Source organism: Ostrea edulis, chromosome 3 (assembly GCF_947568905.1).
Source record: "Ostrea edulis chromosome 3, xbOstEdul1.1, whole genome shotgun sequence".
Lineage (NCBI taxonomy): Eukaryota > Metazoa > Mollusca > Bivalvia > Ostreida > Ostreidae > Ostrea > Ostrea edulis.
The window spans coordinates 4,909,054-4,935,519 of NC_079166.1; the positions used below are offsets into that span (position 1 = coordinate 4,909,054).

At 37.5% G+C, this 26,466-nt stretch overlaps 1 protein-coding gene across 1 annotated transcript in view; it reads left to right on the forward strand.

Moving 5' to 3' along the window:
- LOC125672755 (uncharacterized) overlaps nucleotides 1–26,466 on the forward strand; it is a 188,624-nt gene that overhangs the window by 154,001 nt on the left and 8,157 nt on the right. Inside the window, exons 165-208 of the mRNA XM_056159795.1 lie at nucleotides 778–996; nucleotides 1,157–1,342; nucleotides 1,841–2,021; nucleotides 3,475–3,641; nucleotides 3,761–3,888; nucleotides 4,002–4,248; nucleotides 4,335–4,506; nucleotides 4,884–5,124; nucleotides 6,092–6,209; nucleotides 6,937–7,112; nucleotides 7,400–7,559; nucleotides 7,730–7,930; nucleotides 8,566–8,817; nucleotides 8,983–9,142; nucleotides 9,518–9,759; nucleotides 10,411–10,541; nucleotides 11,811–11,964; nucleotides 12,068–12,289; nucleotides 12,675–12,768; nucleotides 13,278–13,395; nucleotides 13,539–13,687; nucleotides 13,775–13,908; nucleotides 14,141–14,413; nucleotides 14,892–15,182; nucleotides 16,504–16,655; nucleotides 16,776–16,917; nucleotides 17,108–17,211; nucleotides 17,450–17,653; nucleotides 17,783–17,957; nucleotides 18,280–18,566; nucleotides 18,655–18,804; nucleotides 19,071–19,287; nucleotides 19,630–19,793; nucleotides 20,432–20,740; nucleotides 20,984–21,167; nucleotides 21,711–21,922; nucleotides 22,831–23,017; nucleotides 23,117–23,287; nucleotides 24,068–24,466; nucleotides 24,554–24,704; nucleotides 24,918–25,057; nucleotides 25,406–25,503; nucleotides 25,777–25,966; nucleotides 26,208–26,316. Of these exons, the coding sequence (XP_056015770.1) occupies nucleotides 778–996; nucleotides 1,157–1,342; nucleotides 1,841–2,021; nucleotides 3,475–3,641; nucleotides 3,761–3,888; nucleotides 4,002–4,248; nucleotides 4,335–4,506; nucleotides 4,884–5,124; nucleotides 6,092–6,209; nucleotides 6,937–7,112; nucleotides 7,400–7,559; nucleotides 7,730–7,930; nucleotides 8,566–8,817; nucleotides 8,983–9,142; nucleotides 9,518–9,759; nucleotides 10,411–10,541; nucleotides 11,811–11,964; nucleotides 12,068–12,289; nucleotides 12,675–12,768; nucleotides 13,278–13,395; nucleotides 13,539–13,687; nucleotides 13,775–13,908; nucleotides 14,141–14,413; nucleotides 14,892–15,182; nucleotides 16,504–16,655; nucleotides 16,776–16,917; nucleotides 17,108–17,211; nucleotides 17,450–17,653; nucleotides 17,783–17,957; nucleotides 18,280–18,566; nucleotides 18,655–18,804; nucleotides 19,071–19,287; nucleotides 19,630–19,793; nucleotides 20,432–20,740; nucleotides 20,984–21,167; nucleotides 21,711–21,922; nucleotides 22,831–23,017; nucleotides 23,117–23,287; nucleotides 24,068–24,466; nucleotides 24,554–24,704; nucleotides 24,918–25,057; nucleotides 25,406–25,503; nucleotides 25,777–25,966; nucleotides 26,208–26,316 (8,161 nt within the window). The remainder of the gene's footprint in view (nucleotides 1–777; nucleotides 997–1,156; nucleotides 1,343–1,840; nucleotides 2,022–3,474; nucleotides 3,642–3,760; nucleotides 3,889–4,001; nucleotides 4,249–4,334; nucleotides 4,507–4,883; nucleotides 5,125–6,091; nucleotides 6,210–6,936; nucleotides 7,113–7,399; nucleotides 7,560–7,729; nucleotides 7,931–8,565; nucleotides 8,818–8,982; nucleotides 9,143–9,517; nucleotides 9,760–10,410; nucleotides 10,542–11,810; nucleotides 11,965–12,067; nucleotides 12,290–12,674; nucleotides 12,769–13,277; nucleotides 13,396–13,538; nucleotides 13,688–13,774; nucleotides 13,909–14,140; nucleotides 14,414–14,891; nucleotides 15,183–16,503; nucleotides 16,656–16,775; nucleotides 16,918–17,107; nucleotides 17,212–17,449; nucleotides 17,654–17,782; nucleotides 17,958–18,279; nucleotides 18,567–18,654; nucleotides 18,805–19,070; nucleotides 19,288–19,629; nucleotides 19,794–20,431; nucleotides 20,741–20,983; nucleotides 21,168–21,710; nucleotides 21,923–22,830; nucleotides 23,018–23,116; nucleotides 23,288–24,067; nucleotides 24,467–24,553; nucleotides 24,705–24,917; nucleotides 25,058–25,405; nucleotides 25,504–25,776; nucleotides 25,967–26,207; nucleotides 26,317–26,466) is intronic.

A 26,466-nucleotide genomic window follows, 5' to 3' on the forward strand; every position in this document is an offset into this window, starting at 1 on the left:
TCAGTTGTATTCATTTCTATCCTTTACTGTGTGCCTGTTAATATAATCAGTTGTATTCATTTCTATCCTTTACTGTGTGCCTATTAATATAATCAGTTGTATTCATTTTTATCCATTGTTACTCTGGGAGAGTAATTTATAATGTGTTTTCAAAGTTGTTTAAGTTACAGATTGTACCTTACAAAATCTCTTTAAAGGAACACATGCAAAAAATGTCAGGATATAATAAAGTAATATGAATTCCAATCAAATATTACAAGCCTAAGATGCTGCCATGCTTTCAGTCACATATGTATATAGTTTTACAAGAAAACTTTCTTTCAAATTTATATTTGTGAAATAACATTCAGCTATGTATACTCCGATGGGCCCCTAGAAGTTACAGCAATAGATTAAAAAGAAAAAGACACCAGTGAGTTTTCGGGGTCAGCTAAGAATTGATTCTACAATGTTCAACTATTCCTGTAATTTTGTATAACTAGGAATGTAACCTAACTTAGTTGTGATTGTTGCATGATGATGTCCTTTGGAGCAAAAACAAGGCACAATCCATGTTTTGATACTTAGAGTTTATATTTCACAAGTAGCTTTATTCCTCAAACTATCAATTTCTGGCATAGTTCCAGTTTGCTGAGAGCGAGTTATGTATATTCATTGTGGAGCTATAAAGTGAAACAAAATAGAAGCAAATATGGTTGCTTAAGTGTGCACATGTCCCTTTTGATTGTAGAGTGTGTTATAATCAGATACAAGGTGAATCATTTGTTTAAATTTTAGGGCAAATAAACATCACCAGTGATACATTAGAAACCATTAAATGTGAAGATGTCCTCCCAGATGATAGAGATGACTGGGAAGAGAGATACTGTGAGGGCGTGAACCCAAAGACCAAAAATCATCGTATTGTTGTGGATGGACAAAACTCAGAAACGGTCTATAATGGCCACACTTATAAGAATGACCTGAAGTACACCAGGGCTAACAAATATATATCGGGTAATTGATGGTTCTGAATACAAGCGACAAGCCTGTTGCAGCAGTAGTTGATAGTTTAGTCAGAAATTACTCACCTTGAAAATCTTAATGGACACTTTTGATTGATTTGAGTTTTAACAGAACTGACAGATTTTCTGAAAGTGATTTCCATTTTTCACAGCAAACTGGGATGGTATCTATGACAACGAGACAGGTATCCTAGGTTATTCAGTGACAGCTGGTGAATCAGTTTGTGAGGAGAAAATAAAAGAGCACCACGATCCTCATGCTCATCTGTTTGACCGCTCACAATGGACGCACAGTGTCATGATGACCCCCCTGGAAGAACCATACACTGTTCTGCCAGGTCTGCTATAATAGGATCGAATGTTTTAAAATGTGTGAATAATTGTTTCTCCTGGACAGGTGGTCCAATTGCCATTTTTATATGACACGCAGCCTCAAGTGGGGTAGGGGGGGGGGGGGGGTATAGAAAACAAGTTAATATGATGGTATGTCATGATTTATACAAAGTAAGGATTAAAGACTTAATGGGCTAAAGGGTGAAGGTCACTGCTATATTATATCTATGTGTAAATGTCATTCACTGAGGTCAGGTCCATATATGCCACAGTTGATCGTGGCCACACCAAGGTGCATTGTATTTCTTAAATGAATCATGTATATTGATCTGTGATTTGTATATTTTTAAAACTTGACCTTTTTTTTGCGGGGTTGTAAATATTGATAAATTCTCATGTGATGGTTGCAAATGAAGTTCTTCAGCTTTAGTGAAGTTAGACAACTAGTAATCATTTTGTGTTGGTTAGAAAGCCAGAGTGATGGCATGTTGTTGATTTTGCAGATGGTCCATATTACATCACAGTTAGGGCCATTAACAACATAGAGTATGGTGGAGCACTGAGCACAAGTTTCTGTCACTCCACACCGTACATTGTGGACAACAGTCCTCCACTGGTCTATGAAGTATACAATGTCCGCTATGATGAGGAGAAGTTCAATCTCTCATTGACCCATAATTCATCGTAAGTTCACAAAGTTTGCTAAAAATGAAATTATTTCATTGTTTTAATGGTACAAAATTCTGTTTATTTAAGATCATGTTATTACCTGTAAAAGGTAAGATATATAATATTATAAGTTCAATCTCTCATTGACCCATAATTCATCATAAGTTCACAAAATTTGCTAAAAATTAAATATCATTTTTTTTTATGATGCAAAATTCTCTTTATTTAACTCATTCAGCCCCACTGACGAGTATACTCGTCCTATTTTTAGTGCACTGTTTACCCAGTGACGACTATAGTCGTCCTGGTTTTCCCCTCCTATCTGGCCGATGACGACTATACTCGTCGTTTTACCTGTATGTGAAAGAAGCTTTGATTGGTCGAAACTAGAAAAATCCGGGTACACATGATTATGCCAACCAATGAATGACATGTTAAGATGTCTTTGTGTGAAGTGTTCTTTATTTAGATACGATATAAATAGCTATACATAAAGGAATTTGGGACATATGTTTAAAATATCGATCGAAAATGGCGGACGTATTGCGAGAAATTTTACAAGACGATAGCAGCGAAGAATTTGAGGGATTTGAATTGAAAGACATTGAAAATGCAGAAGACAACTACATTTATCATCTACTTAATTTGGATGATGCTTTAGAAAAAGGATCAGACCTCTAAGTGTCCGATATTGAATCGGAATCCGACCCCGAGTCAGAAAGTGAAAGTAGTGATGATGACGAGATTGTATTGGCAGATTTCAATCGTTGGACAGACAATATACAGGATATAAACATTCCTGCATTCTGTGGACCGCAGCCTGGACCCACACAAATACTTGAGGCCGATAAAAAGGAGTTAGACTTCCTGAATTTATTATTTCCTGACGAGTTTTATACGACAATTTCCGAGGAAACAAACTCGTATGCGCAAATCTGCATCAGAGCAAAAGCAAACTCTGGATGGTACGACACAACTCCTGAGGAAATGCGTGCATTTCTTGGTTGTTTAGTTGTTATGGGTATTGTTTCTGCACCTGAACAAGATTTGTACTACCATTTGGACAACTTTCCAAACATTTATGGACAATAAACAGTGACAAATGAAAATTTTTGTTGGTGAAAACTGTTTATTTTTGTTTTCTTTTGGGAAATGAACAAACACTTTTTATGGTAAGATAATAAATTTTATATGATTAGAATCAGCATTTATTCTTCTTTCTAAACTGAAAATTTCAAAAACAGATGTGCATTATTAATGAAGTAGTGGCTATTTATCTATTGTCTGCTGATCATTCAGCAGCAGCAGGGAATCTGATAAAAATTTGCCTGGGGCACTCGCTGCAAAACACTGCTGGGGCTTATCTCAGATAACATAGCTGGGGCTGAATGAGTTAAGATCATATTTGTTAATACATATAAAAGGTAAGATATATTTGCTGTATCATGATTATCATTGTACCATTTAGCGATCCAAACTCGGGTGTGATCAGGAATGACCTGTGTCTGGGTCGGACCAGAAGAGACTGTGATGAACTGATGTGGGAACCCATGGAATACAATCAAAATATCACCTACCTACAGAAAATTAGCGAGGGTGTCCCCATTTGGGTTAAGGTCAAAGTTGTTAACAACGGTAATTAAACATGAAGTCTAACATATTTAGAAATAAATTACAGGACAAAAAGAAAGTGAAATTGATGTGTTTATTTTCATTAGATATGTAATGTATACATGTCTAAGTGTGTTTTGCAGTTGACCTGAGAACAATTGGGATTTGCAATTCACCTCTGATAATAGACAGGTCTCCTCCAGTGGCTGGTGTTGTGAACGATGGGGAACTACCCGGAATTGATCTAAATTACACCAAATATGAGAACAAGGTAGTCCAGAAGAGAGAGGAAAACAATTTGGAATCTCAACACGTGATTGGTTTTCATACTGAGATAAAATTCTCTGAATTATTCTAATGAGACATGTATGATGCCTTTTACAGATATGTAGCAACTGGCATAACTTTTACGACCCTCAATCCGGAATTGCCATGTACATGGTGGGAGTTGGGTCCTCTCCCAATGATACAGATGTTGCCAATCTTACCCGCTTTTCCAGTAAATCTCATGTTGCTTGTGTGGAGCTGAAGCCAGATAGGTATCTCCAACACAACCAAAAATACTTCACGACTGTGTATGCCTACAATGGAGGTCACAAGCAACAGAATGTTTCAGCCATCTCCAATGGAGGTATGATCTCTTTGATTCTGCTTTGCTGTTTTATAGAACGTTTAAACAGACCATTAGGATACTGATATGTTTTGTTTGTTTTACAGTTTTAGTCGACCTAACAAAGCCAGTTCCTGGACAAGTGATAGATGGGAATACAGTCAATTTTACAGATGTGAAATATACCACAAGCCAAGCTAAAGTAGATCTACAATGGAGAGACTTCTATGATCCAGAATCCAACATAAGTCATTATGATGTGAAAGTTTACAGAGCTGAGTATGTAATAATTGTGCCAACTTTAGTTCATGAAATTGTACAATAGATATATTACATACAAATATTTTAGCAAATAGTGAATCTTTCTGTATGGATTTCCATGATGTTCAATCTGATAGTGATAATTAACTTTTTTAAACAATTATTTCTGTTGCAATTATTGTAAATTGAAACAATATTTGTTTTTGCATGAATTCTCCCGTTTTAATCAGCAACATGTGTAAATCGCAGCTTGTCAAAGGGTTCTCTGGTTTCTCCATATAAACCATGCAGCAATATAATGCAGGTCTATAGCTCATCTACTTTTATTAATGTTTGTATGTCCCATCTATGTTATGCATATACATATTCACAATGCAAGCACTTTACATTATCAGAAACATGAGTCGTAACTTTGAGGAAGTCAGAGACTGGACAAAGTTTGATGCCTCAACAACCAGTGTAAAATGGCTGAATTTCCACAACCACCACAAAGACAGAATGATGACGTCCCTGCGGACCACAAACAGAGCCTTAAATGAGATTGTAAACAACACTGATGGGTTTATTGTGGATCTGACTCCTCCACAGTTGCACTACCTGTGGGATGGAGCACAGAGCAGGGACAGAGAGTTCCAGGTAAACAATAGGATCTCTACAGTATGTGTATGTAGAGCAGGGACAGAGAGTTCCAGGTAAACAATAGTATCTCTACAGTATGTGTATGTAGAGCAGGGACAGAGAGTTCCAGGTAAACAATAGTATCTCTACAGTATGTGTATGTAGAGCAGGGACAGAGAGTTCCAGGTAAACAATAGTATCTCTACTGTATGTGTGTTTACAACAGAGCAGGGACAGAGAGTTCCAGGTAATCAATAGTATCTCTACTGTATGTGTATGTAGAGCAGGGACAGAGAGTTCCAGGTAAACAATAGTATGTGTGTTTACAACAGAGCAGGGACAGAGAGTTCCAGGTAAACAATAGTATCTCTACAGTATGTGTATGTAGAGCAGGGACAGAGAGTTCCAGGTAAACAATAGTATCTCTACTGTATGTGTATGTAGAGCAGGGACAGAGAGTTCCAGGTAAACAATAGTATCTCTACTGTATGTGTGTTTACAACAGAGCCAAACGATATTCTCCGTAAAAGAGAAAGTGAACTGGAAAACAAATTTACACAAATATTTTGTATCATGATCACCATATCTATCAGAATTCTTTTGTTGTGGAAGTAACTGTATGAAAGGAGATTGTCGTGTTCCCTTTAAACCATCCCTTAATGATACAATGGGCTTCCCTCTGAAAGTATGTTTACATTAAATCTTGTGTGTGCTTGATTTTACTTTATTGCACATCCAAGTTCCACAAGACTTGTACCATCTGCAACTTCAGTAGGAGTCCTTATGAGTGTATATGAGATATTAGACATTCAAATTACACAGAAAATTTCTAGTAGCATTGGAGAGAGAGAGAGAGAGAGAAAGCAGATATTTTAATGAGAATGAAAATAGATGCGAATCTTATGGAATAGAGACAATTAGGATTTTTTGAAAGAATTTTTAAGAAGAGATGATTTATATATTGATAAATTTTGATGTCTTTCAGTCTGAAACAGACCAACTAACAGCTTCATTTAAATACACTGATGATGAATCGGGAGTAGATCATATCAAACTTAAAATCTATGAAGTCTATCATGGCACTCGAACACAGAAGTACCCAGGTAACGTTTATTGTACACTTTCAGCAGGATATTGTTTAGTAAGGACAATTTGTAAGATTTCATAGTCATGAAAGGAATTGATCAAAGGTACTATTTATATAAAAGAGAAATTTTTTTTCTGATATTAAGTGCATTTTTTGTTAGCCAAGTTGCGTAGCAAATCTCGGCTTTTAAATTGGCGAAGGATAGGCAGGCGTCCAGTCGGGCGGTTGGGCGGCGTCCACAATTAGCTTGTCCAGTCTCTAACTTTCATACTTTTTGGTTCATCTTTGTGAGACTTGCATAACATGATCACATCCAAAAGAGGAAGGATCCTATTTATTGTGAGGTCAAAAGGTCGTCTCTTTTTCACTATATACTGTAGATTTGAGCTTGCCTCTAACTTTTATACATGTACTTACTGGTGCATGTTATCAGACTTCAAATCCTGATGACATTCAAGATTCATGTTGCTTTTGAAATCCAAAGGTCAAGGTCATTATCACACTAAATACCTATTGTGGCCATTCAAAGCTTCATGCTTATAAACTATATTAAATATGTGCATGTTTTTACTTCGTGAATGCAAGCATGCATAATTTTCCAAACTGCAACTCGACCATACGCATCTTTGATGCGTTTTAGCGATTTTTTCATTTTAAGCATCACTTTTCTGCTAATTAGTCAATTGTAATGATGTCTGTCACTATTTGTGTTTGAATCTAGAGGTGTCTATATGAATTTGTAGTGATAAAGAATGAGTGGAAAGACCTACCTAGTGGTGACATGACCACCTACACCTGGACAGGACTCTCCCTGAGGAATGGAGCGCGATACACCATGAGGGTCGGAGCCATTAATCATGCTGGGTTCTTGGCTTCATTCGAAACAAACGGCATTGTTATTGACGCTTCCCCACCAATAGTAAGTTTGTTTTAAAGCCATTGTAAAAGCATGCAGAATAGGTTATAGGGAAAGGTGACAGTAATTATAGATTTTGAATTGTTAATATGCCAGCTCTGATAGATAGGTCAAGCATTCATTATATTTTTACTGACCCAAAAGCATGTGACAGCATGGAATTTGAATTTCTTTGTTTGTTGCTTATTAATGTGTTGTAGGAAGAGTTTTAGTAGTAAATATGGTAAATATCCCAAATATTTTACAGATATCATGCTTGTACTATATGATTAATTGTGTCTTTGTATTAGGTTTTAAGGTTGAAGATTGGTGTCATTGGTGATGCCAAGGAGCAGAAAGTAGATGGTCACGTGTGGCAGGCTGATAAGAAGGGAATCCAGGCCTCGTGGTTGTGTAGAGACCCGGAGTCTGGAATCACAGAGTATCAAGTCGCTGTTGGAACTACTCCAGGTCTGGGGTTATCTTGTCAAATATTAGACTTTGTCATGTTTTCAACAAAGAGTCCAGAATAAGGAGTGGGGCTCTTCTCAGAAGCAGTGTATATTTCCAAAGTAAAGTCTCTTAAGATATAATTAGAAATTTGAACATCTTTATTGTTATCATTTGTGTTTGAATTGCAGGAGGGACTGATAAGCTGTCCTGGAAATCTGTTGGAACGGAGAGTAGTCAGTACATCAGTGGACTGAATCTAGAACTGACCAATCAAACCACGAGATCTCCGGTGTATTATTTGTCACTGAGGGCCAGAAATGGAGCAGGGGTTGTCAATCCCACGCCAAAAACCTCCACTCCCATTATTGTGGTGGAGGAGGACAAAGCTGGTACATGTTGCTTTATAAAAACTGGGACTATGTTAGAGTTTTGTTAAAATATTATTGCCCTTTTCAAAAACATGTATACTGGTAACATTCTACTGGTAGTGTTAGGACGGAAAGAATTTAATTTATCTGAGTCGCAGACTACTTCCTGAAAAATGTTTAGATGAAGCAGGGAAACTGTTCTGTTAAATTTCATATTTTGTTACAATGAAAAATGATCCCTAAAAAATAATTATTTTCATGTTTGTTTCAGACCAAGGTCATGCATACCGTAGGATATACATGCTTTGGTATAGAAATAAAATTATGCATTAAAGTGTAATATACACATCTATAACGAGCATTATTTTAAGAGTCTTTTTAGAATGAGGAATACAGTAAAACACAGCTATAGTGAACATTCTGAAATTTAATTACAAACTATAATGAAGTGATTTTCATTCTCCATGTACAGAAAATCAATGAATAAGTCATTGGATATAATGAATTATGCTTATAATGAAGCAATATTGGATGCCATTGGAGCCATGTTTTACTGTAGTACTCTACAGTGAAAACGTGAGATTGAATTTTTATGCTCCAGAGATAGAAGATTCCGGAGGCATTTTTTTTCTTGACCTGGAATCATATTTTCATAGGCATTGTTGTTGATGGTCCTGATAATGTGGATCAGACAGTGATTCAGAAGCAAGCTGTCAACATGACGTCAGACATTGACTACCAGCTGGGATCCTCCACTGTGTCAGTCCAGTTCACAGGGTTTGAGAGTGCTCTTCATGGAGTGATGCATTTTGAGGTGGCAGTCGGTACAGAGCCCAGTGGAGAGGAGGTACTGCCATTCACAGCAGCCAATATTGTACATATGGAGGAAACGGATATTGCTGGCCATGGTAATTGGATGAATTTAAGAAAATTTTCAGCATATTTTTTTATTTATGATTGTTATACTCAGACATGATGGATGGAGGAATTAAATTTTTATTGTGAGACTCATTCCATCATTTGACAGTTTAGTCTTGCCCTATGATTTTAATCATTTTTTCTGCATTTTACAGGTTTATCAAGCTCGGGGTATGTGCAGATGAACTTGCCACTGGAAGCCAATCAAACTTACTTCTCAACCATAAGAGGCATCACTAATGGAGGAAATGTGTTGGAGACCAGTTCAGATGGATTTACTGTGGACCAGACACCACCTATTATTGGCATTGACAGGTTATTCTTCTGCTCCTTGCAAACAAAGTTTGAGGGCTTTATTGTGGTATTTTTATGCTTTACGCCAGCATACTTAATGAAGCACGTTAGCACTTCATGAAGAGTGTGCCAGCATGGAATGTTGCAGTTCACAGCCTCATGTATTTTCAAAAATGAAGTTTCAATGCACTCATGAGACTTTGTAGAGATATCAAAGACAAAGGAATTATACAGTTGTTTTGTTATTATAGATTGTAAGGAATTGTGCAGTTGTTTTGTTATTATAGATTGTAAGGAATGTATGCAGTTGTTTTGTTATTTTAGATTGTTAGGAATTGTGCAGTTGTTTTGTTATTATAGATTGTAGGGAATTGTGCAGTTGTTTTGTTATTATAGATTGGGAGACAAATCATCAGCAGAAGTCGATGTTTCTGAAGGAGTCTTGATTTATGAACGGACAGTGGATGCCTTGTCAGCGATGTGGCATTACAATGAGTCAGAGTCCCAGATAGTCAGGGCCTGGTTTTCTGTAGGAACTTTTCCATCTGGTCAAGATATAGCAAAGCGAGAAGAAGTAGCCATGTCGTCAACACTATCTAGTTTCCTTGCTAATAGTGAAGTTATACCAGATGTAACAGGTAGGATGTTTTGGGATAAATTTGTTATGGTACTGTTTACCTCACCTGTGGAAAAAGCTGGTTGACAAGTGAGCCTTGATTGATTGGAATTATCTTTACAGAATCTACAACTTTTTACTTGATTTTCAAATCATGAGTTCAATTTTTGTGACTATTGGCACAAAATACTTTGAGTAGTGGGATTTTACCCTGTGTCCCGTGGGGAGTCGGGTTAGAATAGGTCCTCAGTTCCCCTTGCTTGTCATCGGAGGCGACTAAATGGGGTGGTCCTTAGGTAAGACCACAAAAACCGAGGCCCCGTGTCACAGAAGGTGTGGCCTGATAAAGATTCCTCCCTGCTCAAAGGCCATAAGCACCGAGCACATGCATAAATTTTGCAGCCCTTCACCAGCAATGGTGACATCTCCATATGAGTGGAGGATTCTAAAGTGGGACATACAATAAAAACCAACCCTATGGTGCTTTTTTAAACTTTCTCCTTTGTAATGAAACATATAGCCCTCCATTAATAAACCATGGATCAGTAAGGGGACCTATTAGAAGTTGTTCCCTAGTACAAAAATTGAATGTTGCAGTATTTTCAGCAGTTTCCACAACTGATCACAAATTCGAATACTGTACATGTGAGTAACAAAAAAAATTCATTGACAGGAAAACCAAATATTATCAGTGTGTGGGCAGAGAACTCTGTAGGTTTGGTCAGCCAGACAAGAACAGGAACAGTGGTCATAGACAAGACACCACCACAGGCCGGAACAGTCAAATGTCCAGCTTTTATTCAGGTAATATATCCTCCATTTGTTCCAAACAAACAACGGAGGCAGATTAAGATGTCTAATTCTAATATGATGCCAATAAGAAATTTACAAAAACTCGAGTACAAACTAACGTATTCGGCGAGGGGAAAATTCAGCTTTGCAAGGTGTGATAGTTTCTACGGGACCTGCACGAGTTATTCCTGTGTAAGTTCTTCCAGAAACGGCTTGTGCGGGAGTAGTACTAGTTATTGTGGGAACAGCATGAGCTGTCTGCAAGGAATGTTGGGGGCAATGATATTTTTAACAAATCTTAAATAGGTCCAGAAATTAAATTTGAAGTATATCAGAACAGCTGAGTTGACCTGCATTAAAAGATGTCTTGAAAATCTAGGCAGACATTTGTATGTATGCAGGAAAAGAGATGTTTGTAATGTTGTTTGTTTGATGTAGGCATCGGCCTCTATGTAGTATATACATGGACAGGGTTTGTTATATTGTTTGTTTGATGTAGACATCAGCTCCTATAGTATGTACATGGACAGGGTTTGTTATATTGTTTTTTTGATGTAGGCATCAGCTCCTATAGTATGTACATGGACAGGGTTTGTTATAATATTGTTTTTTTGATGTAGGCATTGGCTCCTATAGTATGTACATAGACAGGGTTTATAATAATGTTTGTTTGATGTAGGCATCAACTCCTATAGTATGTACATGGACAGGGTTTGTTATAATATTGTTTGTTTGATGTAGGCATCGGCTCCAATAATATGTACATGGACAGGGTTTGTTATAATATTGTTTGTTTGATGTAGGCATCGGCTCCTATAATATGTACATGGACAGGGTTTGTTATAATATTGTTTGTTTGATGTAGGCATCGGCTCCAATAATATGTACATGGACAGGGTTTGTTATAATATTGTTTTTTTGATGTAGGCATCGGCTCCTATAGTGTGTACATGGACAGGGTTTATAATAATGTTTGTTTGATGTAGGCATCAGCTCCTATATTATGTACATGGACAGGGTTTATAATATTGTTTGTTTGATGTAGGCATCAGCTCCTATAGTATGTACATGGACAGGGTTTATAATATTGTTTGTTTGATGTAGGCATCAGCTCCTATAGTATGTACATGGACAGAGTTTATAATATTGTTTGTTTGATGTAGGCATCGGCTCCTATAGTATGTACATGGACAGAGTTTATAATATTGTTTGTTTGATGTAGGCATCAGCTCCTATAGTATGTACATGGACAGAGTTTATAATATTGTTTGTTTGATGTAGGCATCGGCTCCTATAGTGTGTACATGGACAGGGTTTGTGGACACAGAGTCACCAATCAAAGAATACAGAATCATGATGGGACACTCCAAGGGAGACAACTCTGTTTTCTCTGGGGGAGTGGTTCCTGGATACATACAGACCTTCACTATTCAAGGTACGGTTGTCGTATAAATCTTGAAAATCAGAAGAATGAGGGATGGATCTTGTCATTCTGTTGGAATTGTGAGATTTTATCAATTGTTGATTTGTCTTTGTAGGTATTGGACAAAAAATGCAGCACGGATCCAAATATTATGTAACCGTGACAGCAGTGAACATGGTGGACATGAATGAGAATGCTTTCTCTGATGCCGTTGGGGTGGATCTAACACCACCACAGACAGGGATGGTGGTGGACCTGCACTCCGTATACAGAATAGATGCTACCAGTACTGACAACACTGTGGCTATGAATGCTAAGATCTGCCTTACTAAAGATGGTAAGACTTTAGCTCACCCGGAACAACGGCTTAACCAACATCTTTACAGCACAGTCAATTGTGTAACCATCCAGAGCTAAAATTACATTTCGGATATCCCCAATTTGCCATAATTATGAACCCTCAATCCAAAACTGCAAAATAACTACATTCAAATCTTTTCAAATCAATCCAGGTGAGAAATTGAGATGAATAGAAGCCACTAGCAAATAAATGGGTGCCAAATTCAGGTATCGATGGGCACATTCAAGATTATTCATTATCACATTCATTGAATATGCAAAATCAATCCAGATTAGAAATGAATGTAACTGAACGTTTCAGGTTGGGAATGTTCATCTGTTTGTGATTGTTATTTACTGAAATCCTCTATAATTTTTTGCAGAATGTGATGCCTTGGATGCTGTATGTACAGAGTCCTTGACGTCTCTCTCTGTCACCTGGATTCCATTCACTGATCCGGAATCCGATATTACGGAGTATGTTTTCTGTTTTGATATAGAAGACTGGGCATAAACATCCCTGCATGATATGTACATGTACAAAAATATCCCAATTGATCTTGAAAATTCAGATAGAAATTCCTGAGCCAAGCTGCTTGGAGAATTCATTTCTAGTTCTCCATATAAAGTTGATGATAATAACACGAGTGTGCATATGAAGGTGATGTTAACACAATATTGTTGACAGTATGTGAATGATGTACACTGAATAAATGAAAATATTGGTAACATAGCAAAATGAGACAACATTCACTGTCAGTATGAACAATACAGGATCCATGCACATGCATGTATTTCATTTGGAGTTTGACAATTCACTGTATTTCTATTCATTTGACTGGGGGATACACAAATATGAAGAATCTATGACAACATTTATGTTTTACAGATATCAAGTAGCTGTTTGACAATTCACTGTATTTCTATTCATTTGACTGGGGGATACACAAATATGAAGAATCTATGACAACATTTATGTTTTACAGATATCAAGTAGCTGTTGGAACAAGTCCTGGTGGAGGCCAGGTCAAAGCTTTCTACAGAATCCCAACAGAGAGCAAACATCACACAGTCACGGGGCTCAACCTGGATGGGTACAGACAGGTATCTCCAAAACTTTCCTCATCCTAAACCTCATCCAGGGTCCTTCAAAGCATGCAATGAATTCACATAGATTTCTGAATGACTTTATAAACATTTCTGCCAAGTGAGCATTGTCTTTCATTTATAATTATATTGTTTTGCAGTTGTTTGTATCGGTGAAGGGAATAAATGGAGCAGGATTAAGCAGTGTTTCCACATCTAATGGGGTGTACATTTCCTATCTGAGTCAAGGGAGACCACCCCTGCATCATATAGGTGTTATTGATATGACTGATGGAGAGGCTGTTGATATGTGAGTACATTTATTTTTCAAAATATTATCTCTGATGTAACTTACATTATTTAAAACATAATTATAATCTTGAACTGCCTGTTGCAGAGATTTCCAGACCAGTCCGAATACAATACAGGCGGGATGGGACATGTCGGGTGACCCTTGTCCAGTGGTAAAATACGAATGGGCCATCAGGAGAATTGATGGACGGGAAGTGTCCAGTTTCCTAGACATGGGATGTAAGGACAGTCTTTTTTTGTTAGTGTTGGTATAGATGTTTTTGTTTGGATTTGTTGTTATTCAGTCCCATGATAGCTTGTATACATATTTTTGGACTGATCTCTATTTGGCAGAACTTTTTTTAATGGGGGGGGGGGGGGGGGGGGGGGGGGGGGGACAAATAAAATCAAAGTGTGTATGTGACATCCTGAATATGACTAACATTTCTTGTGTTAATTATTTCTTGTAAAGTGAAAACATCAGGACTCAATGATGGTTTGGTTATGAAGAATTTGGAAACCTACATAAATTTAGTACGAGTTACCAATGCCATAGGATACCAGTACACAATGAGGTCTAATGGAGTAACCATCCAAGAAACTCCTCTACTGCCAGGCAAGGTGTACGATGGAGACATTGAGGGCTACGACCTGAATTATCAACCTACAAAATCTACGGTGTCTGCCAACTGGAATGGCTTTGGATTACCACCAGATGTCATAATTCAAATTGATGTTGAAAGTGGTATGTTCTTGTGCTTTAGGCAATTAGCTCTCTCCAGAATGGCTACCTGCCCAGTCACAATGCATGTTTACCTGTAATGGCTATGAAGTAAGAAAGTGGTAATTTCCTTAAAGTACTTAGTAGTGTGATGGTTGATTACAAACATTTTTTTAAAACAAAGTTTGTTTAATAAATTTTGTTTAATAAACTTTATCAGATCTAAAATAATTGCTACATTTCAAAGACATGATATATATAAATTACATGGCTTGTACAGTATACTATCAGATGGCTGGTTGTGAATCAGTGTCACATTTATGTTGATGTTTTGTTAACTCCTAGCATGTTTGTATCGTCTATTGTAATGAGTTAAAAAATAGAACATATACGTGTTTACAGAAATTGCCAAGAGAACTTGTACCTTTATAAACCTCCATGTCAATTTTCATGATGTGATTGAAACACTTTCACTAAAGGTACAAAACCTTTCTTTGAAAAGGTAACACAGGGATACAAATAGACAAGGACAAGCTCGAGGCCCAGGATGGAAGTCAGCAAGTGGCATACTACCTTGTGGCACTGGGAACGGACCGTCGCTTCAACAAGACCAGAGACAATGTGGTGCCATACACTAATGTGGGAACCAACACCTCAGTGACTTTCTATGACCTTGACCTCACTCCTGGCATTGCCATTTACTATTTCTCAGTGTATGCCATCAGTAAATCCTTTTCCAGGACATTAGTAACTTCCAATGGGTTTTATGTAGGATATGATGGTGGAGTAACTGGTAAGTGTGTCAGTGGTTTATTTATAGCTTAAAAGTAAGATTCAGGTGTCTGATGAAACTCATTACAAAAAATTTGCTTTATTTTTGCTCCACATAAAACCTGCAGCAATGTACATTTATATTGTATTTACGGAGTCCCATGGGGACCTGGGTTAGAATAAGTCCTTAGTACCCCTTGCTTGTCTTAAGAGGCAACTAAATGGGGCGGTCCTTTGGATGAGGCTTCGAAAACGGAAGTCCTGTGTCAGAGCAGGTGTGGCACGATAAAGATCCCTTCCTGCTCAAAGGCCGTTATCGCTGAGCATAGGCCTAAATTTTGAAGCCCTTCACTGGCAATGGTGACCACTTCTCCATATGAGTAAAATATTCTCAAAAGGGACGTTGAACAACAATATACAATCAGTCATTGTAAGAGTTATCTCTGTTGTTGTTATGGTCTGATATCTGGCATTCTTGGCGTTAATGTAAGTTATACAACCTCCCCCCCCCCCCCTTTTTTTTTCTTTTTAGCTATGAAGGATGCTTCATTTCTAGATCCATGATACTAAATGTTTCCAATGCATAGGCCATATATGTTACAGGTTACCTCCGCCATTGTGATATCCATGAACTGACACAATGTAAATAAAGTGGCTTGTTCGGGGATGCATTGACCCTGTTACTTTTAACTGCTCTGAAGCTGTACAAATGGTGTCACTGTTTGAAGAATCTGAGGTGAAGATAACAAACAGTGATCAATCTCATAAATCATATAAAGAATACGTAATCAAGAGTAAGACAAACACAGACCCCTGTCCACCATGTTGATGATGCTCTGAGATTTGAAGACTGAGAAAATGAGCATTGTCACTGAATTTTGTTATGAATCGGGAACTCCATTGAAACTGCACATTTCGGAGACTTGGTATTGAGTCATTGTAGTTAGCTATGCTCAATTTTTGTGAATTGAGAAAGTTTTCCTTTTGAATGGTGTCTCATGTTTTAAAAAGGTTGGTTGTTCCTAAGCTATGTATGTTTCAGTTTAACCTACAGGGTTCAGAAATGGATAAGTCTTGTTTGTAGCAGCTCTTCTAATCTTGTTGCTATAAAGGTTTGGTTTAGTTATTGTCATACATATGTCCCTCTTTCCCAGGACTGTGCAAAGGAAGAGACTTGTACTTCTCAATACTAGAAGGTCTGTGTGAATATTCTTAAGGTTTTGTGATTTGGGAGGCTTTTAGTGAGCGTAAAGTCTCCATCAGTATGATAGTTTGGTTTTAGATATTGATATGGTAGTTATATTAACAAATGTAAAAGTCGTACTATGTTTTACTTTGTGTAGTTGGAACAATATTGAGCCCTACTACATGTGTATCCAGTGCGACAACATTAGATGTACAATATGAAGGTTTCACTTCAAAACTCGGCATCTTGATGTTCTACATTGCCATTTCAAATCATACGGAAGTTCTGTCTACCAACTGTAAAGGATATGTAAGTTTTCAAGTATTACTTCATAATACATGTAGTTTTAAAACATTGTAATGTAGGGCTGAGCTCTACATCATGCTCTTAGTCTGTAAATAAATCAGATTTTTCTGTATTGATTTGTAGATTGATGGTGGCAATGTACCAGAGCATGAAAGAAAGGCTTTGTTTTCCGTACTTGATGTAACAAACAAGGGCCATGACACTTATGCCAATGTAACTGGTCTTGATCTGGAACATGGGAAAACCTACTATATATGGGTCATGGGTATTAAAACATCTTTTATAATTTATACATTATAAACATGTGTAATACTAAAGAGGAGTTTGTAGTAGTATGTAAACTTCAATATAACAGATAGTTCAATATAACTGACTTCAATATAAGGGGAGTGGACTGTATGTAAATATGTATTGAATATAACTGAAAACTGAATGTGCCTAACACTGTACTGTAGGAACTGATAAATCGGGAGCCTGTGAAATGACCTACTCCGAGTTCCTGGTAGATACAACTGCTCCCGAGACAGGAAGCATTAAAACTGGACCTTGGTATGACATGGTATGTATACATTTCTTTTGTCAATGGCAGTTTGTTTTGATAACAAAAAAGAACTGTTTGTGTGGATCTTTTGTTTTATGAAGCAATATATAGTATGCATGAAATAGGTGAAGACATATTTTTTTATACATATTTCTTTTATTTATTTATTTTCACTATGACCCTATGTAATGTTTAGGCAGTTTTGCTATAACAGTTACTTTTAAGCATGTTTTTAAATTGTTAACTTTTTTGACAGAGTGTTGCCTATTCCTCAGACAACAGCAGTATAAATGTAACTTGGACAGATTTCAAAGATCTGGAGTCAGGAATTACTAAATTTGAAGTTTCCTTGTGGAAGAACAAGACTTGCCTTAGAAACAGCGAGACAGTACTGGTCACTGATTGGATATCACTTAGTAGTAACTACTCCTACTACCAGCTAGTGGACCAGCAACTGGAGGTCCGTGTTCACGTGTCATTATTGGATATCGCAATGAAACGTTGCAAACATACTTTGGATTAGAGTTCATTAGTTTAAAATAATGTTGTCTGGGATTTGACATTTCAAAGAATCTCTGTATATTTGTAGAAAAATGTGCCATATTTTGTGAAGCTGCGAGTGACAAACTGTGCTGGTCTGTCTGTTGTAAAGCAGTCTCCACCAATCCTGGTGGACTTAACTCTTCCCATACCAGGAGTGGTCAAGAATGGCAAGGATTTCCAGAGTGATCGACTGTGGTTCTCTGATCCAAATTCTGTCCAAGGTAAACTAGCTGTAGATATCAGGTGTATTGTTTGTCACCTCATTCAATGAATCCCATCAGTTGAAAGATAAAACATGTACAGAGAAAAATTATGTGGTTATTATTTATCCCCCTGCGCAACTAGTTGCGGGGGGGATATAGCATCACTAATGCATGTGTGTGTCCATTACAGCTTGTGGGCAAAATTTAATGAGAACCCTTGCACTAAGGATTATCAAAATATGCATACTTTTGTGGCATTGTAGAAGGATGAACCCAATTTATTTAGATATTTTCTTATTAAAATCTCCCAAAATTATAATGATTTTTTTTTCTGCAATAGGAACTTTCTTGCACTTTACCAATCCAAACTTCTTGGAGCATACCTGTCCAAATCAGGAGCTATCAATGAAGGACGGTGGATGGGGAAGACTGAATAAACAGGGAATGCTGGATCCTGGGGGAGAATCGTGGAGGATTAAGTACGAGGACAAGTATGTGATACCAGCTCCTGTTGAAGACAAAGTGGACCTCAAACTGGTCCTCATCAAAGATTCCATGAACAGGGATCTGATGGGAGCTGGTGCTATTTACAGGAGGGCTGAGCTCTACAATGGTGGGGTATATAAGGTAAATTAAAAGTGGATTTATATGCCTGATAAAATGGAGATTCAGTACAAATGTCAGAGATTCAAACTGCCATGTTCACTAACTTCAGCTAAGACTACAAGCTGCAGGGCAGGATGGGGAGGCTGTCACGGAGATACTATTCTGGGATGGCCCCAGCGACGGTATTGCGACCTACAAGTATCAGTCAGAGGCAGACTTTGTGAACTGTGACTGCTGTTTTGTCGATCCTATTCCAGAGGTATATATTCTAAAGGAGTACAATTTCTTTGATAATTTTAAACTCATTTTGTGTTTAGTTCATATGATATAAAAAAGATGACTTGGATCCTGCATGATATTATAATGCAAAACTCTAAATGTTTCAATGTGGTCGATTTCCTGCTGGTCCTTGAGTTTTATTGAGTATTCTATGTTTGTCTGGTCCTATATGTTGAAGACTTGTCATCACAATACATGTAGCACTATCTATGTAGAAATCTCGCTAATTGATGTGCATGTTTGCAGTGGTGTGGTGGATGCAACTGCACCAGCTACCTTATGAACCAAGGGTATCACCTGAATGAGACCTTCACCACAACCCCTGTACCAACAACCCCCGCTCCAGCGAACATCACCTACCCCCCGTATGATGTGGTGGACGGACAGGGGAGTAGTGTTATTGACAAACCGGACCTTACGGCCAACACAGCTCAAAATTCTTGTGGCGTACAGATCTACTCAGGTTGTTGGCCGTTTTGAATGCAACATACATATTCCTTTGAAATAAATTGTTGGATTTTTTCAGGCCAATATACATGTTGTGCTTATGGTACGGTACATGTGATGTTTAAAACTCGAGAAAGTGTTCATTTCATGTTTAAAGAAAATAACAGATTTGGAAATTTTTGTCTGATGCACTGTTTATGAATTATAAATGTGTCAAATTTGAAAGGTAATGAGAAAGGTATCGGAGAAATCCATAACATGCTACATACTGGTAAACATTTTGACTGAACATGTCCTCCTTAGTATATTGGATACTGTTTTGTAAAACTTACAGGTAACTTTAAAACGAACATTGCAGGTAACTCTAAAACCAACACGAGTGCATTCATTGTGTCCTGGTGCCGATATTTCAATGACACAAGCAGAATGAGGAAACTGGTGACTGAGATTGATGATGACCCAGGTGAAGGTTTCCATGACTACAAGGTGGACTTTGCTGTTAGAAATGAGGAAGCCACTTCTGTAAGCACTTTGTGATCTCTGAATATAACTCATAACGTTTGATTGGTTGTTGTAATTTTTTTTTTATCCACCATTTTCTTTGAATACTTTTAGCTCTCCTGAGCTGAAAGCTTGTGAGCAATTCTGATCACCTGTTGTCCATCCGTCTCTAAACTTTTCACATTTTCATTTTCTTCTCCAGATCCACTGGGCCAATTTCAGTCAAACTTAGTACACTTCATTGTTAGATGAAAGGTTTTCAAGTTTGTTCAAATGAAGGACTATGTCTCCTTTAAAGGGGAGATAATCACAAAAATAAAAAAAAATAGGGTGGAGCCATCTCAAGAACCGCTGGGCCAGAAAAGTTGAAATTTACATGAAATCTTTTTGACATAGTGCAGATTCAAGTTTGTTCAGTTTGCTTACTGGCAAAAGCAGATTAAATTTGGGAGCTAGGATCTGTGCAAGAGAACTAAGAGTTACAGAATGATGTAATAAATAGTATAAAGGGGACTTCAGTGTAGTAGAGTATCCATGTTGATCAATTAGTGAAACAATAGTAAGCATGATCAGTCCTTGGCTGGGTAACCACTTTACGTTGGACAGAGAAATTTTGGGAACTTACAAGGTTTGCACTCTTGTTTTATTTCTTGTTTCAGATTGTTTTATGCATGATGGTCTACATGGATGACAACTTCCTAAATGAAATCTGTGATATACCACAGCTGTCCACAGATGCCTTCATGTTCATCCATGTGTTCAAACGACTGAACCAGCTACCAGAACACACGGACAAGTTCAGTGTGTGGTCAGCACGAGCCTCGGTGTCCGCCCTGGAAATGCCTCCCCCTGTAGGAACTCTCTGTAGATCTGGTCCACAGTTTGTGGGCTTCACAAAGCCCATCATGAAATATGAGGCAGGAGTTGGTACTTCACTGCTAATGACTGATGTTGTGGAATTTAGAGAGGTAAAGGTTTTAAGTTCAATTTTCACTCTGTCATTGGCTTTTTCTGAAAATCAAAAGTAATTAAGGCTATGACGGATATTAGTCTGCCCATCCAGAATTGCTTGTCTTGATCTTATTTTCTTTTTATAAGGCCTAACTTTAAACTAAATCTGGTTCACGGGGATTTGAAATCTTGCATCGAATTGAAATTATGATTAAGGATGTGCAGAAAGAAGAGAAACATCTAGTCCCCTTTACTTTCAGGTTGACCGTCCTTGTATACCATGCACAGACGAATGTTCAAGATACGGCTGTGAGACTTCTTGTGCCATTGCCCACACTGTCCAGAAATCCTTCACTCTCTCCAATATCACCTTGCCATCAAAGAGAGTGACTGTGAATGACACAGGCCATGAGAATCACCAAATCATTACTTACTATCTTACAGGTACGCTTATTTACTAAGTGGTATGTATCATTCTACAGTGTTGTATGATAATCTGGAGTGGAGTTGGAGAAAGCTGGTTCTGTACTCCCTGACCAGTCTTAGCAGAGTTATGTTTAATGCAGAAGTGTTCATAGTGTCTTACAGAGACCAAGCTATGCATGAATATTATTACATTTAAATATGATACTAAATAATTACATTTAAGTAGCATGTGTAGTCATGAATATCCTATTTTTGAATTATTTGTTTAATTAGTTATAGGCTAGCATTTCCTTAAAGAAAAATTGCTTACACGATAAACCCAGAGATCAATCTCCTGTTCATTGTGACACATTTTTATATTAATGGTCAGGTTTTTATTTCTTTGGGTACCAGAATTACTTTCCTGCCATATGGAGACATCAGTGTTTAATAGCGGAAAAAATGATAGAATCATTTATTGAAAGGTTGTGTCGCAGATGAAACCTAAGAAGATTCAGAAAAGAAATATTGTCATTTATTGTCAGTAATTGAATTCTCTAACTACATACTGTGTGTTTTCAGTGAGGGGGGTGACAGGATCTGGGGATGCTGCTCAGGCCTCCTCTAATGGGTTCTATGTGGATGATACGCCACCAGTGTTTGACCCCGAGGTCATGGGAGCATTCTTCTACTATGATGTGGGACAAGGGGAGAGTACTCCAGTCAAGTTTCAGAAAGCTAATGACACAATCAAGTGTATATGGAAATGTGACGATGAGGAGAGCGACATTGTGGTATGTGAAGTATAAGTTTGTAGTGTAGAATGTGACGAGGGGAGCGACATTGTGGTATGTGAAGTATAAGTTTGTAGTGTGGAATGTGACGAGGGGAGCGACATTGTGGTATGTGAAGTATAAGTTTGTAGTGTAGAATGTGACGAGGGGAGCGACATCGTGGTATGTGAAGTATATATTTGTAGTGTGGAATGTGACCAGGGGAGCGACATTGTGGTATGTGAAGTATAAGTTTGTAGTGTAGAATGTGACGAGGGGAGCGACATCGTGTTATGTGAAGTATAGGTTTGTAGTGTGAAATGTGACGAGGGGAGCGACATTGTGGTATGTGAAGTATAAGTTTGTAGTGTAGAATGTGACGAGGGGAGCGACATTGTGGTATGTGAAGTATAAGTTTGTAGTGTAGAATGTGACGAGGGGAGCGACATTGTGGTATGTGAAGTATAAGTTTGTAGTGTAGAATGTGACGAGGGGAGCGACATTGTGGTATGTGAAGTATATATTTGTAGTGTGGAATGTGACGAGGGGAGCGACATTGTGGTATGTGAAGTATAAGTTTGTAGTGTAGAATGTGACGAGGGGAGCGACATTGTGGTATGTGAAGTATAAGTTTGTAGTGTGAAATGTGACGAGGGGAGCGACATTGTGTTATGTGAAATATAAGTTTGTAGTGTGAAATGTGACGAGGAGAGCGACATCGTGGTATGTGAAATATAAGTTTGTAGTGTGAAATGTGACGAGGAGAGCGACATCGTGGTATGTGAAATATAAGTTTGGAATGTGGTAAGGGATCAGTTTCCCATCTCACATGTACATGTATCACAATTCGTTGTTAAAAAAACTGATCAAATATTTACAATACGTGTCGGGAGATGTTAATGTCTTACAAATATTTAAATCTGTTCAAGGAAAACTTTTGGGCCATTGGAACATCACCGGGAGCAACAGATATTCAGAACTTTACATCCACGGGGCAGAATGTTGCAGGAATCAACAGCGGATTGGGTGGAATCCTGGAACATGATCAGGCTTACTATGCTAGCTTTATATGCTCTAATGGTGCAGGGCTAAATACAACCTATGTAGACACTGGAGGTAAGTATTAAGTATTAGAAGCCTATGACAGAAGATCTAGAGTCCTGGCTGTAGTCCTTTGTACAGAGTCTATACAGATGGATTTTTTTTTTGATATAGGAGTGGTGGTGAAGTTAATCCCACCAGATGTTGACATGGTGAATAATACGATACCAGGGACCTCTCACTTTACTGAGGAAGTCTACCCCAAAGAGTCCCTCCAACAACAGGACCCAACCTCTGTAGGATTCACATTCACCAAATCTGATGACCCATCTGTCAACAGATATGGTAGGTCGATACAGATACCCAAATCCATCTATTAATTTTTGGTATATAATGTTCCATTTTCCTGTGAAATTTTTACTTTGTTAGATTTGGAATATTTTAATGACCTTAAAAAGTATTGTGTTAAACTGTGTGTGTGTGGAGATACGATGATGAAAAATTTACTATGTTTATCATTAACTTTTTATGCCCTGAAATCAAAGATGGATGGTGGGTTGATTGTTCATCCATCGATACTCAGCTTTTACTTAGGTTATAACTTCTGAGCCATATTTGGACTTGTTAAAGCCAAATCATGGTCAATTAAAGGTAATGGAGAAAGCTCAGATATACACTTTACATGCTGTAGTGTTGTAAAAAGCCAATTAAGGACAAATTTTGTTTAAATCAAGGCTATTACTACTATATATATATGGTTATTTTCAAACCAATTTATGTTGGTTTTTTGTTGGGTTTTTTTTTCTTCCGTTTTTGGCATTCAACACTTGCAAATGGTTTCACCCCTTTATCAATTTGCCCAGATAGAGTTTTGTTTAAATAGAGATTATTATGTCTGTTTGTAATTTGCCCAGACAGTTTTGTTTAAAGAGAGATTATTCTGTCTGACATGTAATTTGCCAGTCTTAAATTTGCCCACTGACACAATGAAGGCAAAAGAAACAAAAATAAAATGGGGGTGAATATTTCCCTGCATACAGTGTATATGTGTCAAGGCCAAACTTCATACTGTAGCTCTTCATAAAGCAAGTTTTTAAATGACAAACTTGAATTGCTTTTGTGCAGATCTCTGTGTTGGGTCTGAAGAAGAACGAGATGACATTATACCATGCACCTGGGTAGGCTACAATACATCGGGGTCTGCAGAAATAAAGAATGGAGCCCTCTGGATTGATGGTGTAGAGGTCAGAAAACTGTCTGATTTAAAACCGTATCAAGACTACACCAACATCAGCAACACATCATCAAGCAGTTTCACAATGCCAGTGGGCCAGCAAATGTTTGTGACGATGCGTTTGTGTAATGAGGCCATGTTATGTACTAACAAGAGTCTAGGAGTGGTGGTCATCACTAATAGTAATTCTGCAATAGCTACCTCAACCAACGGCAGTGCTATAGAACAGAGATTATCAATAACTACTCGAAAAAGAGCTGTAGCTGAGCTGGACATACAGACACCAAGTGGTGAGTCATCCCATTACATATAAAAGTTTGTATTGTGTTAAATCTATCAAACTGATTTGTTACTAACCATCTAAGTTAAATTGTTAGGTTTATCAGATGGCCAGGCAATCATAGTAACCAAACTCAGTGAAACTGATCTCGCCAATGTCTACCGCTCGGATGCCTCCATAGATTATGTGTCTTACATACAGAATCCAGCTACTTCCATGGACATGGTGGAAAGACTTCTCTACAAAAGGTCACTATTCCGCTTACTAGTAATGGGGATCTTTTACATGCAATTTCAGTGTTTAACCAATTTTGCCTTTCTGTAAATAATTTTGTATTATTAGTCACTGACAATAGTTTTATAAGAAGGCTACAATTTTTAACTGTTATTAAGGACTAATTCAAACATATATAAACACTAACATTGTAGTGGTGAATATTAATGAAGTCTTGTGATTTTCAGGTTTTATGGGCAGAGTTTTGCCTTCTCCTTAGTTCCTCTGGGCAATGTTCCAATGCCGGGTCCTGTAATCATTACTTACCCAGACACTGTGGGTCACGTGACCACAGGAAACAGAACTATGTTACTTCACTGGAATCCAGGTATGTCATCAATTGCCATTAATTGCACATCATCAAAGTTGAGACACTTTATTAGTGAAATGGGCAATGTAAACTGGTTAGTTGAAAATGGCTGTTAAAACCATAATAATTAAATGGTCAATATAAGCACATTTTGATAGTTGAGATTAGCTGTAGTTTAAGGGGACTGATAAGGATGTCACAAAAGCTCAAACTAAAGATGATGTTAATGAAACATTTTTAATTAATGACACCAAATCACTTGGATAGAAATGTTTGTCATATATAGCCATCAATTATTTGACATTGAGAATTCTTTTTTATTTTGAATATGAAAACAATTAATGGTTGTACAAAATGTTATTTTAGTGATGCAATATTGGGAGATATCCAGCAGGACCTGTAGGTATCTCCCGCCAGAGGAACAGGAAGTCTATGATGCAGCCAAACAAACCATGTCTGTCAAGGTATTATTTTATCATTAGGGCTCTTTTTAGAAGATGTTGGCACCCAATCTATTTTTAGAAGTTTTGAAGATGCGTTCTTAAAGACATGAAGTTTTGCTTTTGAGTAAATGATGGCTGGAGGAAGACTCCTACACATCACTTAGAAATACACCTTCCCACCTATCATTGTTTGCCTTAGCTTACATTGTCAGTTTTCTTGTTTGTACATGATAATGATGACCGTTTGTTTTATTTGAAATTGATTAGTGACTACTATGTACTTGTGTATTACAGGTGTGTGATACTTATGCAGAAGATAAGATTGGTAAAACCAACTCTAGGAGGAAGAGAGCAGCACCAGAGCTAGCTGTCAGTTATTATGAGAAAGAAACCATGTTCATTCTCTCTGAAACTAGAGCTTCTATTTATAATTCTGCACCACAGTTAGATAGTCAAACAGAGGTCAACATCATGGAAGACTCGGGTAAAGGACTTTCTAATTCTGTTGTTGTTTCCCTGAAATTTCAGTCTGCAAAATTCTATTTTAGACTACCTATCACTCTTTTTTATGATAAATATTGTGTACATATGGATTTGCTGTGAATAAATAGTTTTGGGATTAAAACACATTTTTAATACAGCTTTAATTGATCCTGGTATAGTGCGATGCAGACTTTATTGATATGATTAATACTTGTTTAACGCAGAATATGACATGATTACAGGAACTCTAAATTATCAGCTCTCAGCAGTAGATGAAGAAGGAGATCACATCATCTTTACTCTCTTAAGTCAGACAGTGAAAGGAGAAGTGTCTCTGTCAAATGATGGCTTGTAAGTTGTGAGACTGAAAAAAAAGAAGGGGGGGGGGCAAGATAATGTCCTGTCTTGGTTCTATTGTGTTCACTGACAATTGCATTTCTTTATTAATATTCTAAACCACAGGTCATTTAGCCTATATCATTAATATAAAAATCTAAACCA